The sequence below is a fragment of the Rhinolophus sinicus genome, chromosome X, assembly GCF_036562045.2.
Source record: "Rhinolophus sinicus isolate RSC01 chromosome X, ASM3656204v1, whole genome shotgun sequence".
In the NCBI taxonomy this organism is placed as follows: Eukaryota; Metazoa; Chordata; class Mammalia; order Chiroptera; family Rhinolophidae; genus Rhinolophus; species Rhinolophus sinicus.
In genome coordinates, this window is record NC_133768.1 from 91,744,199 (window position 1) to 91,758,471 (window position 14,273).

Here is a 14,273-nt window from a genome sequence, read left to right on the forward strand (position 1 = left end):
ATTCCAAAGAAAATATTAACAAGGCTTATTGACTGATTGGATGCAGAGAAATTAGGAGAGAGGAAAAAAATCATATGGCTTTGAAGTTTCAAGCCTGGGGTGGCTGTGTGAAGTGATGAGTTATTTTTGTCATTCAGTGTTGTGCTAACAATGGGGTATATTAGGCAAGGGATCAGAGCCAGGGATGTATTTTTGGTCGTTGCCTGCATAGAGGTGACTCGGAAGGGGCGCAAAAGTCTGAGCTTTGGAGATTTTTCAGATTTAGGAAGTGGAAGGAAGAAGAGGACAGGGGCGGGGGAGATAGACTAACCAGTGCATTATAACCCTAATAAGGAATATTTTGAATGGATGATGTGGGTCCTATTGACCCAACACTTTTGAGACCCTTATAGGTATGACTATGTTTTGTTTCTGTGGCAATCGTCAAATCCCCAGAACAGTTTTGGTGTCATGGGCAGCATTTAAAACATATTCCTTGCTGGACGTGGTGGAGATGCCCCAGGTCCGTCGGGTCTCTAGCTGCAGTTCCGAAGTTTGGCCGCAGGGGGCAGACTCTGCGGCGGCCTGGAAAACTGGCGGGGGCGCGAGACGCCGCTCTCTCTCGGGTCAGGCTCTCAACGCCCGGCTCCCGGCTCCCCGCGCGCGGTGCGGAGCGTTTCCTAAAAAGACGCGCAGCCGAGTCGCGTGGGTGGGAGGACGCGGCAGGCAGTGTCGTCGGATCCGCCCGCAGTCCGCAGCCCAGCTGAGTCCGGAGGTCGCCCGGATGGAGCCACCGCTCCCAGTCGGAGCCCAGCCTCTTGCCGTATCCGCCCGAGAGATGGGGGAGGGAAGGCCTCGTAGGGCGGGGGTGGGTGTCGGGGGAACGGCGGGACGCGGCGGAGGCTGGCGGGCTGGGGGTTGCGGTGAAGAACAGAGGCCGAGCCGAGCGGGGGAGGGGAGTGGCGCGGGAGACGATACCCAGGGCACCAACCAGGGCACGCAGAGGGGCGACAACCTCCCACAGACCCTTGACTAGCGCTCGCATACTGTCGAGGGTATGGAGATGAAGGGTCCTCTCCGGGAGCCCTGCGCCCTGACCCTAGCCCAGAGGAACGGGCAATATGAGTAAGTAACCACCTGATTCCCGCAGAGGAGGGGAGCCTGCCATTACCGCCCAACCCCAAACCGCGATGAGCCACCCGCCTCCCACAGAAGCCACGCTGGCAACAAGTTCAGGGCCAGGTGTGAAGTGCGAGTGCTCTAACCACGGGGTTTTGTCCCCAACTTCCAAGCCCTTGGATTGCTCCTGGCTTTGAGGCTCACTGGAAGGACTCGGTGGGCGGGGAAGCAGGAAGCCTGGGTTCTCAGTTCCTACCCCTGCAACTGACAGTGTTGTGTAACCTTGGGCAAGTCAATAAAGCTTTCTGGGCCTTAGTGTCCTCATCAGTTAAATAAAAAATTAGCTGCCTACCTTATAGCTTTTGGAGTTTTAACTGGGACAATAATAAACGTGAAAGTGATTTGCAAAAAGTAAAAGTGCTGTAGGATCACATCATTGTTAACCTTGACAGAAGTGCCTTTTCTTAATTCCAATCAACAGGTTCCTGTAGTCTCCCCACAACCTTAATCCACTTGCTAAAAGGCATATTCATTCATTCAGTAATGGTTTAGTGTAGGTCAGTAACTGCCTCATTTATTGACTTGATTGTTAAAGTAATGAAATGTGCAAAAATATAAACGACATTTGGCATTTTATCAGTGTGTGTTACCTTCCACTCTGCCTTGTAAATAGGAGCTCGGTAAATACTGTTAACTGATTGATCAAAAGATTATTTTGATAAGCTGTCACTATAGCTGCTGCTCTCACTCCCTTGCTACAAATGCTTCATATTAAAAGTATCTATGGTGACCATCACATAATATCATAGGGCCCTATTCCTGTGTGCCCAAGTCTCCCTTGGTGATCACAGGTTTCTTTTTTATTTTTTTTTTTATTAAATTTATTGGGGTGACAATTGTTAGTATACTAAGTTACATAGATTTCAGGTGTACAATTCTGTATTACATCATCTATAAATCCCATTGTGTGTTCACCACCCAGAGTCAGTTCTCCTTACATCACCATATATTTGATCCCCCTTACCCTCACCTCCCCCCCCCACCCTCCTTATCCTCTCGTAACCACAAAACTGTTCTCTGCGTCTATGAGTTTCTGTTTCTCATTTGTTTGTCTTGTTCTTTTGTTGTTTTTGGTTTATATACCGCATATCAGTGAAATCAAATGGTTCTCTGCTTTTTCTGTCTGACTTATTTCGCTCAGCATTACACTCTCAAGATCCATCCATGTTGTCACAAATGGTACTATTTCATCATTTCTTACCGCCGAATACTATTCCATTGTGTATATATACCACAACTTCTTTATCCATTCATCTATCGAAGAACATTTTGGTTGTTTCCATGTCTTGGCCACCATAAATAAAGCTGCAATAAACTTTGGAGCACACGTGTCTTTATCTCTAAATGTTTTCAGATTTTTTGGGTAGATACCCAGGAGAGGGATTGCTGGGTCATATGGTAATTCTATTCATAATTCTTTGAGGAACCTCCACACTGCCTTCCATAACGGCTGCACCAGTCTGCATTCCCACCAACAGCGTATAAGGGTTCCTTTATCTCCACAGCCTCTCCAACACTTGGTACTATTTGTCTTGTTGATGATAGCCATTCTGACTGGGGTGAGGTGATATCTCATTGTGGTTTTGATTTGCATTTTTCTGATGATTAGTGATGTTGAGCATTTTTTCATGTCTTGGCCATTTGTATGTCCTGTTTCAACAAATGTCTCTTCAGGTCCTCTGCCCATTTTTTAATTGGATTGTTTGCTTTTTTTGTTCTTGAGTTGTATGAGTTCTTTCCATGTTTTAGATATTAGCCCCTATTGGAGGCGCAGTTTGCAGAAATCTCCCATTCAGTTGTTTGCTTCTTCATTTTGTTGATGGTTTCTTTTGCTGTGCAGAAGCTTTTAAGTTTGATATAGTCCCGTTCATTTATTTTAGCTTTTACTTCCCTTGCCTTTGGAGTCAAATTCATGAAATCCTCTTTCAACCCAAGGTCCATCAGTTTAGTACCTATGTTTTCTTCTATGCAGTTTATTGTTTCAGGTTTATGCTTAGGTCTTTGATCCATTTTGAATTAATTTTGGTACATGGTGACAGATAGCAGTCTAGTTTCATTCTTTTGCACGTGGCTATCCAATTCTCCCAGCACCATTTATTGAAGAGGCTGTCTTTGCTCCATTGTATGTTTTTAGCTTCTTTGTCAAAAATTGTCTGTCGATACTTATGTGGGTTTATTCCTGGGTTCTCAATTCTACTACATTGCTCTGTGTGTCTATATTTCTGCCAATACCATGCTGTTGTGATTATTGTAGCCCTGTAGTACAAGCTGAAGTCAGGGAGTGTGATACCTCCAGTATTGTTCTTTTTTCTTAAGATTGCATTGCCTATTCAGGGTCTTTTGTGGTTCCATACAAATCTGAGAATTTTTTTCTGTTTCTTTAAAAAATGCCATTGGGATTTTGATGGGGATTGCATTAAATCTTTATATTGCTTTGGGTAATATGGCCATTTTTGTCTATGTTGATTCTTCCGATCCATGAGCACGGAATGTCTTTCCATTTCTTTGTGTCTTCTTCAATTTCTTTTAAAAATGTCTTGTAGTTTTCAGCATATAGGTCTTTCCAATCCTTGGTTAAGTTTCTTCCTAGGTAGTTTATTCTTTTTGTTGCAATTGCAAAAGGAATTGTTTGGTTTTCTTTATTTCTCTTTCTGAGATTTCATTGTTAGTATATAGGAATGCAGTGGACTTATGTATGCTGATTTTGTAGCCGGCAACTTTACTGTATTCGTTTATTGTTTTAATAGCTTTTTGGTGGAGTCTTTAGGGTTTTCTATATATAGCATCATGTTATCTGCAAAGAGTGACAGTTTAACTTCTTCATTCCCAATTTGGATGCCTTTTATTTCTTTCTCTTGCCTGATTGCTCTGGCAAGGACTTCCAACACTATGTTGAAAAGCAGAGGTGATAGGGGACAGCCCTGTCGTGTTCCTGAACGTAGAGCAAAGGGCTTCAGTTTTTCACCATTAATTATGAGATTAGCTGAGGGTTTGTCATATATGGCCTTTATTATGTTAAGGTATTTTCCTTCTATACCTATTTTATTAAGTGTTTTAATCATAAATGGATGTTGTATCTTGTCAAATGCTTTTTCTGCATCAATTGATATAATCATATGATTTTTGTCCTTTATTTTGTTTATGTGATGTATCACATTGATGGATTTGTGTATGTTGAACCATCCTTGTGCCCCTGGGATGAACCCCACTTGGTTGTGATGAATAATCTTTTTAATGCATTGTTGCATTCGATTTGCTAGAACTTTCTTTAGGATTTTTGCATCTGTATTCATCAGAGATAATGCTCTGCAGTTTTCTTTTCTTTTGTTAATCTCATCAGGTTTTGGTATCAGGATAATATTGGCCTCATAAAATGAGATAGGCAATATTTTATCTTCAATTTTTTGGAAGAGTTTGAGTAGGACAGTTATTAGATCCTCTTTGAAGGTTTGGTAGAATTCACCAGTGAAGCATCTGGTCCTAGGCTTTTCCTTTTGGGAAGTTTTCAGATGACTGATTCAATTTCCTCACTGGTGATTGATACTTTTAGATTTTCCAATTCTTCATGATTCAGACTAGGAAGGCTATATATTCCTAAGAACTTGTCCATTTCTTCTAGGTTATTGAATTTGGTGGCATATATTCCTTCAGAGTATTCTTGGATGATCCTTTGTATTTCTGTTGTGTCCGTTATAACATCCCCCCTTTCATTTCTGATTTTGTTTATTAATGTCTTTCTCTTTTTAGTGAGTCTAGCCAAGGGTTTGTCAATTTTGTTAATCTTTTCAAAGAACCAGCTCTTTTTCACATGAATTTTTTCTGTTATCTATGTATTCTCTATTTCATTTAGTTATGCTCTGATTTTTATTATTTCCTTACTTCTGCTGACCTTGGGTTTCATTTGTTCTTTTTCTATTTCTTTAAGGTGTAACGTGAGGTTACATATCTGGGAATTTTCTTGTTTCTTAAGATAGCCTGTAATGATACAAATTTCCCTCTTAAAACTGCTTTCACTACATCCCCAAAATTTCGGTAGGATGTAGTCATTCTCATTTGTTTCTATGTAACTTTTGTTCTGTCCTCTTATTTCTTCTTTGACCTGGTCGTTCTTTAAAAGTATGTTCTTTAATCTCCACAATTTTGGGTTTTCCTGATTTCTGTTTTCAGTTGATATCCAATTTCAAAACCTTGTGATCAGAAAATATGCTTGGGATGATTTCAATCTTCTTAAATTTGCTGAGGCTAGTTTTATGTCCCAATATATGGTCTATCCTTGAGAATGTTCCATGTACACTAGAAAAAAATGTATAGTCTGATGTTCTAGGATGAAGTGCTCCATAAATGTCAATTATGTCCATTTCATCTAATGTGTCATTTAGGGCTGCTATTTTGTTATTTATTTTCTGTTTGGATGATCTATCCATAGCTGTCAATGATGTGTTTAGGTCCCCTACTATAATTGTGTTTTGGTCAATTTCTCCCTTTAGTTCTGTTAGTAGTTGCTTGGTATATTTCGGTGCTCCCTGATTGGGGGCATAAATATTGATGACTGTTATGTCTTCTTGTTGTATAGTCCCCTTTACCATTATGAAATGTCTATCTTTGTCTCTTGTTACCTTTTTTATCCTAAAGTCTATTTCATCTGATATCAGTATGGATACACCTGATTTTCTCTGGATACCATTGCTTGGTATCCAATTTACACCCTTTCACTTTGAGTCTGTGTTTGTCCTTGTAGGTGAAATGTGTCTCTTGGAGGCAGCATATGGTTGGGTTTAGTTTTTTCTCTTCCAATCTGCTACTCTGTGCCATTTTACTGGGGAGTTCAGTCCTTTTACATTTAGGGTAGTTATTGATATGTAAGGATTTCTTATCATTGTATCTTTGGTTTTCTGGTAAGACTGGATCTCCATTGTTTATTTGCCTTTTTGTTTTTGTCTATGATTTCTGTGTGGTGGTATTGTATGATTTTTCCTCTGTTTCTTCTTTTATTACAGTATATATTTCAGTTCTGGATTTTTTTGAGTGGTTACTATTAAGTTTATGTAAAAGAAAGTTTGATATTTAGAGTACTCATTTTCTTCAGCATGTTTACTTTCTCCATTTCCATATTCCTGTTCAGGCTTTACTCTCCCCCATTGTATGTTTTGGTTGCCACAAATTTCCCCTGTTGATGGTGGTCGAATAGCCTCCTTTAGTATTTCTTGTAGTGCAGGTTGTGTATTAGAAAATTCACTCAGCTTCTGTATGTCTGGAAAGGTCTTTATTTCTCCTTCATATCTAAGGGATATCTTTGCTGGATATATTATTCTTGGCTCATAATTTCTCTCTTTCAATAGTTTGAATATTTGGTTCCACTCCCTCCTGGCTTGTAGAGTTTCTGCTGAAAAATCTGATGATAATCTAATGGGCTTTCCTTTGTAGGTTACTGTCTTCTTTTCCCTGGCTGCCTTGAGGATTCTTTCTTTGTCGTTGATTTTAGACAGCTTCAATACAATGTGCCTTGGACAAGGCCTATTTGGGTTGAGGTAATTAGGTGGTCTATTTGCTTCTTGGGTTCGAGGACCCAGTTCTTTCCGCAAGTTTGGGAAGTTCTCATTGACTATTTGTTTTTATATAATATCTGTTCCCTTCTCTCTTTCTTCTTCTGTTATGCCCATTATTCTTATATTGCTTTTTCTGATGGAGTCAGAACGTTCTTGTAGAGTTCTTTCATTTCTTTTAACTCTCAAGTCTCTGTCTTCTTCCAACCAGTGATTTCCAGATTTCTATCTTCGATGTCACTGATTATTTTCTCCATCTGGTCAACTCTGCTACCTAGGCTGGCTATTTCATTCTTCATTTCTTTTACTGAGTTCTTAATCTCCAGAAATTCTAGTTGGTTCTTTTTTGAAATTTCAATCTCTTTGGTAAAATGTTCATTTTGTTCTTTAATTGTGTTTCTGAGTTCATTAAACTGCCTGTCTGTATTTTTTTGTTTCATTGTGTTTTTTCAAAACTGCAATCGTGAATTCTCTGTCATTTAAATCATATGTTTTCATGTCTTTAAGTCATTTTCTGGAGACTTTTCATTTTCTTCCTGAGCTGTCTTGTTACCTTGGTTATTCATGGCAATTAATGATTTGTTATTTCTCTTCCTAGGCATCTACAGGAGTGGGTTCTGCAACAGGTTGATAGAAAGAGGTTTTTCTTTTGTTTTCCAGTAGGTATTGGTAGAATGTTTTGTTTTCTCTCCTCCTATAGCGTTTTATTCTCTCTCACACTGAAAGTTATATTTTATGTGCACTATTCCAGCTTCTCACACAATGGAGGGATTCCCTGGAAGGCGGGCTTCTCTGGGAACAGTCGCCTGGGTCATAGGGCACCGCCTCCTTGGGAGGATGTGGAGAGCTTTTGAAGTTCCAAAGCTCTCCCAGCCCCAGATTCAGAGCCTGTGTGCTTCAGAAGCTCTGTTTACTCCTGCAGGGTTCCACCCAGATAGTTGTGGACAGAGGCGGGTGTGTAGTGAGAAGTGGCCCAGAGTAATGGCAGTGACCACCACCACAGCCAGTCCTGCTTCCACAGCTCCCTCCCCTTTGCCAGAACTAGTTGGGCTGTGAGTTTGTTTCTGCAGACCACAAATCGCAGAACAGCAAATATTCTGTTCTTTTGATCTGACACTGCTACTGTTCTGTTTCTATCAACGGGCAGGTGGGGGCGGGGTGAGCTCTGGGAGGGTAGGGAGGGGGCAGCTAGGCTCAGTGCCTAAGGCTTCCATTCTCTGCTTGGCAGTGAGGGCTTAAACCACCGTTTTCATCTTTCTTCCCTCAGTCTTTTCTCCGAGGTCTCTGCCGTGAGCGTTGGGTCCAGCTGTGTTATATGCTGTCCCCTCAGCCCTGTGGGCCATAAGCGTAGCCCTAGCAGGCGGAGTTCTTCCTTCTCCCGCAGCTGCTCTGAGCATGAGCTAGGTCTGCGTCCTTCACCCATGTGGCCCCGTCTCCACACTTCTCCCTTCCCTCCTCCCTGGCTCGCACAATTTGCCTGTCTTTAGATGATTTCAGTAGTGTACCTCTTCATCTTGCCTGTCTGCTGCGCAGGGAGTCCTTTGTGGAGTTATAGTTGTTCAACTTGTTGTAAGTTCCAGGAGGGATTTCAAGAGGCTCACCTCATGCCATTTATATGACGTCCTCTTCACTGGTTTCTTGACATCAGCATTTAAAAATTGTTGATAACTTAAATCTTGCCATCACCCAACTTTGTATTCTACCTGAAAAACAATTTTTCTCAGTCCTTACTTTTAGATTGTTCAGACTCAGTCTGTGTCTATGCTGTCTAATTATACAGAATAAATTCCCACTGGCCTATCCTGCCCTTTTCTGAGACCTTGATTCCACTCTAACTGGAAGTCAACTGGTTCCATGAAGTAGCTCCAGCCTATGTCCTGTTTGGTCCGTTGTGTTGATGTAGGAAACTCATTATTTTTCCCAGATTTCATCAAACCCTGGAAGACCAATTTAATAAAAGCCAATTTAACAGAAATACGAATTACAAAGTGGAATACCACTGCTGCTTCCAAAGGCTAGAATAGAGTGGAGAGATGTGACCCTTGGACAAATCAGTAAATTTTTTGTGCCTTGGTTCCCTCTTCTGTAAAAACAAAATTATGAGGATTAAATAAAGTAGCTACATTGTTAAGATGATCACAGCCTAGGATCTGATCCCTTGGTCTGTAGGTTTGGAGTTCTATTCAGCTAATAAGTGAAAAGACAGGTCAGGTGGCCTTGAGATAAATGTCTCATTCTCTATCAGCTCTTGTACCAGAACTTTTAAACTTGCATTAGTAGATCTCTTAACTATTTGTGTCTTTCCCACATAGAAATCAAATTCTTGTGTTCCATAATTGTATATTATGGGGATATAGCAGCAACTAACACTTAATGGCTTGATCTGTGCCAGGTAATTTTCTAAGCACTTTTCATGAATTAGTTCTTTTAACCCTTATGTGAGCAGTACTGTGAAATAGTAATATTTTCATCATCATCCCCCTTTTCTAGATCTAGAAGTTGAGGTACAAAGAGGTTAAGTCACTTGTTCACAGAATGTAGCCTAGTCAAGATTTGAACCCATGTAACTTATTTCAGCATTATATTGTCTGAGAAGTTTTTTTATTTAGAAATCATTTATTAGAGACACCTATAATCCTAAAATTCTTACCTCTTTGGTGCCTTCTCTGAATGGGTGTCCAGAACTTTGGTACTTTTGGCCTTTTTATCCTAGAACTTGAAGCATATTTTAATCTTTAGTTCTGTAGTTACTCCTATTGACCATAGAAGAAATTTACATGAGAAACTAACATTACAGTTGAAAATAAGTTTTTTGGAAACAGAATCAAACACTAAAGTTCATTTTTTTCAAGGAAAATGGATTATCATGCAACATGTTTCATCTTTAACCTTCCTTGAATGACTCAAAGTATTTCCATGTCACTCTGTTCTGTTTGCCAGCTATCAAATTCTGATTTCTATTGTTTTGCCATGTACCCATTATTTTTCATCTTTCTGTTCTGAAAGCAATGGTTACAGTTAGGTAGAATTTTTATTATTAGTCTTAGCCCTACTCTCGTGGTACAATTTATTTAGTGACTAACATATAGTAGATAATAAATATTTGTAGAATTGAGTTAAATTCCCAGTGTATCTTTGCTTTCTAATGGGCTGGGTTTTTTTTTTTTGGGGGGGTGCATTTTTTACTGAAATATGTAATGAGTCGATATTCATATATGTTGTGAAATATTCACATATAGTTAAAAAATTTTTTTCCTGTGATGACAACTTGTAAGATTAAGTTTTAGCAACTTTCAAATATGCAATACATTATTATTGACTCCAGTCACCATGCTGTACATTACTTCTTCATTACTTATTTTATAATGATTTTTGTACTTTTTGGCCACCTTCACCAATTTTGCCCACCTCCTCCCTGCCTGCCTTTGAGGTCCAACAGTCTGCTCTCTATCTATGAGTTTCTTTCTGATGATTAGTTTGTTGACATCATACAGTATTTGTCTTTCTCTAATTTATTTCACTTAGCAAATTGCCCTCAAGGTCCATCTGTATTATCTGTTTGGTGATGGTTTTCAACAATACAATCCAGTTGAAGCTTTACTGCTAATGTTTAACACCATTTCTAGTCTGGTTACTTTGAGATTACATTGGTTTGTGTTCATTTTCCTCAAAGTAAGCTCTTCCTCCTTGACCCTTGCTTTTTCAGCCTTATCTCCATCTGGGTTTCTAGGTCTCAGCTCGACTCATGAACTTTGCAGTTTGAAAGGGTCCCATATTCCTCTAGTCATCTTAAAATACAAACCCTTGCAAATTAGGCAAGCAGGATCAGAACGGAAAGACAGCATTATTTCCCTTCGTTCTGTATAAGCAATTTCTTTCCCCAGGTTATCTCCTTAAAAGATAACACATTTGAAACAAAATTCAAAAAGCTGAAACAAGACCCCCAAAAGACAACAAAATATAAATCAAATCCTTCAAAACAATGGCAATTTTAATGTCAGTAATTGAACAAATATATTTAGAAATTCATCTCTTTATAGCTTAATCTAGTTTATTTATTCAACCAGTATTTATTGAGCACCTATTAGGCAGGAGACAAAACTGAATATGATTGGGTCCTTGTTTTCAAGGAGCTCAAATCAGTGAGGGAAATAAATATTACTATAATTGAGTATGTAGTGCTCTATTAGAAGGGCAAGCAAAGGAGACAAGGCCACTGGCTCTGTTTGGGAGTGTTGGGGGAAGCTTTACCAAGGAGGTGATACTTGAGCTGGGTCTCAGCAAAGAGAGTGTTCCTGGCAAAAAGAACCACTGAAAGAGTGCTTGACTTGGGGGGAGCTAGGAGTTATTCAGAATGGCCACTTACCAGTAAGTTATACCTTGATTCTGGGCCACTAAGGATAAGTAGTAAGTGAAAATTTCAGGAGTATGTAGGAATTTAGAAGTCTCACATTTCTTACTGGGGGGCCAAATTCTTCAATCATGTTTACCTAGAACTACCTGCATAATGTTGGAAACCAGAGTAATAGCACAAGGCATGTAAAGGCAATGTGGTTGTCAAATCTGCTACCTTTTTGGTCAGTGGGCTTATTTTAACCAATCCAGCAGGATGGGCACCTCCTCTTCCTCCTCCATGAACCTGTTTACTTGTTTGAAGAGATGGAACCATTGTTTGGCAAAAGCCATGCAGATATAATAAAACTAATTCATGAAATTTCTAATTTCATTTAACAAATTTGAATGACTGCTATGGGTCAGGTACTATGGTAGGTGCTAGAAATACTATGGTGAAAAGACATCCATAGTTCCTGCACTCATGGAGTTCACACCTAGCTATTCATTCTTTAGTATGCATACTCTAAAGGTGTATGTGCTGTAATTCATGCTCTTAAGATTGTTAGCTGTTCTTAGGATATAGACTATTCTATGGTCTTTATGACATAGAACAGTGAGTATTCAGATATTAATCACCACTAATATTTTTTTAGACCTAAAGCAGTATCTAGGCGTTATGACGCTCAGATTCAGGGAACAAGATGCAGCAATCCTAATCAATACAGACTAGATTTGTGTAACAACACAGCAGTATATTTGGTTAAATGTTTGGGTTTTTCTGTAGCTATTCGTTGATGCATTCTTCTGTTTCCTAGGTTAATAATCCAGTTGCACGCGAAGGAACAGCATGTTCAAGATATCATTCCTATAAATAGCCACTTTAGATGTGTTCAAGGTACTAGCTTTAATTTCTTGGCTAGTTTTATAATGTTTTTCTTTGGCCATTGCCTTGTATAATACCATGCGTATTTAAATTTGTCACTGCATGTAAAATGAAATGTATTACTCTTTGCATAAAAAGATAACATTACTAATCTACTATTCAGAAGATGATAAATGCTTTGTCTAATAGAGCTGAAGGGTTATACTGGATACACAGAGGGTGCCAAAAAATGTTTACACATTTTAAGAAAGGAAAAGACTATTAATACATACCTATAACAAAAGATAAATACAAGTCACATTCGACTTCTGCAGTTACGAGAGGTGCTCATAGTGGTTACCATCAGCATGCAGACACTTCTGATTATGGCGAACTACTGCTGGAGCATAGATAACATCTCTTAAAATGTGTATACATTTTTTGGCACCCCCGTATATGTATCTATAGAGCGAGAGGGTGCCAAAAAATGTATACACATTTTAAGAAAGAAAGAAGAAAAAAAACTGTTAAAATTGTAATACTCAATATATACCAATAACAAAAGATGAATACAAGTCACGTTTGACTTCTGCAATTACAAGAGGTGCTCAAAGTGGTTACCATCAGCGTCCAGACACTTCTGATTACGGTGAACTGCTTGAGCAAGATTGCCCAAAATGTTAACATCTCTTAAAATGTGTAAATATATTTTTTGTCACCCCCAGTATATAGTCTCACTTGTTTCCCTGGCTGGGGGTTATAGATGTATGTAGTCTGTTGTCTTTTATGCTGACGGACATATATGTGGATTTAAGTGACTTTCTTGGGTTTAACTAACATACTACTCACTGTAAAATAGCAAGGTCACTAGGATTCACACACAGTTAGCACTTTCTCCCCTCACTATTTGAAATTAAAACATTTGGCAACATTCCTTGATAGATTGTAATACCATATAAGCAATTGTGCTGATTCTCAAACCTTGACATTGGTGAGTCATAAGAAAATCGACTCCTGGGAGGAATTATTTGGCTTCCTGCCCTCAAATTTAGGGACAGAGAATATAAAATCTGTTGTTTCATCTGCTACAATGAGACTCAAAAATTGGGAGGCTTGTGTAGGAGGTGTTGCTTCTGTCGTGTCATACTGCTCTCGAAAGGAAATCAATTACTAGAGAATGAATGCATTATGTTTCCAGTGGGTCCATTGGCTTTATCAGACAGAAGCATTCTGTATCAGTTGTAGCTTCTTGGAAAACATGAATCCTACATTGCATGGATTCCTTCTTAAAAACTACATTGAACTTTTTTTTGTCACAAAACTAATATATATACTGTAAAAAATGTGGTAAATCAGAAATATATAAAGAAAAGCAAATTATCATCCTTCAGAGATAAAACTTAACATTTTCCTTTTTTTAATACATGTAACTTTTAGAGTGAGTGGAACTCATACTATATATAGTTTTTTGTCTGTTCTGCCACATTGTGAGTGCTTTTCCATACTATTGATAGCTACATAATATTCTGTTTTTATGACTGGCCCATAAAGTAATTATTTCCTTGTGTTTGACATTTGGGTTATTTTCTGCTAGTATAGATAGTAATGCAATGAACATGTCTGTACATAAATCTTCCCACATGTCTCTTATTTCATTAAGATTTATTCCTGTAAGTAGAAATACTAAGTGGGTACAACTTTGTAAGACAGCATGTATTAAGAATTAAAAATACTTGCAATGAATAGTATACACATTGCATAGAAGAATGAAGTTATAGCCATTCAGCTTGCTTTATGTTAGAGAGACATTGAACAAGGCACCTGCATGCCATAGCAAGTTGCTGTAGTCCCCTCACTTCTGGTGTAACACCCGATGTTACATACCCAGCCCTTTAACGGGGAGAAAAGCCAAGAACATGACTTTAGATTAGTATCCTATTCACTTTTTGAATTACTACTAGAGTTTTTTTACCCCGTTTCTCTTAGTATTGTTTTTAATAAGAAATAACAGATTGTTAGATTTGAATCTAGGAAAATACGTGTGCACACATACAGTAGTTCCCCATAACCAAAGGAATAGTTACCTCCTTGAGTTTTCATATCTTTTCTGTTTCCCAACCTGTGCATCTGTTTTGAAAAGCCTATAAATTATCAGGTTTTAAAGAATTAAAGCTACTGAAGAACAATGGTAAACATATAATAGCTATGTCTTAATGCCCCATTGTCCCTTGCTCCATCATGCTAGTAACAATATTGAGACTATTTTCTAATATTAAACAACTTAGTTCCTTACCAGTTGCTTCTCTTGTTCCTGAATAATGGAGCTAAATATACAATCCACACTTGTGAGAGAGCTAGAAATGGCTGAGACTACT

General features: G+C 38.8%; 1 protein-coding gene across 5 annotated transcripts in view; it reads left to right on the forward strand.

Annotated features, from left to right (window-relative positions):
* Positions 1-614: 614 nt before the first annotated feature.
* OCRL (OCRL inositol polyphosphate-5-phosphatase) overlaps positions 615-14,273 on the forward strand; it is a 65,075-nt gene continuing 51,416 nt past the window's right edge. For 3 of the 5 annotated variants that reach the window (XM_074323274.1, XM_074323276.1, XM_074323275.1), the window contains exons 1-3: positions 615-802; positions 1,025-1,104; positions 11,852-11,931. In XM_074323274.1, the coding sequence (XP_074179375.1) occupies positions 764-802; positions 1,025-1,104; positions 11,852-11,931 (199 nt within the window). In that variant the 5' untranslated portion in view covers positions 615-763. The remainder of the gene's footprint in view (positions 803-1,024; positions 1,105-11,851; positions 11,932-14,273) is intronic. The other 2 variants (XM_019732289.2, XM_019732291.2) reach the window with 2 other exon arrangements.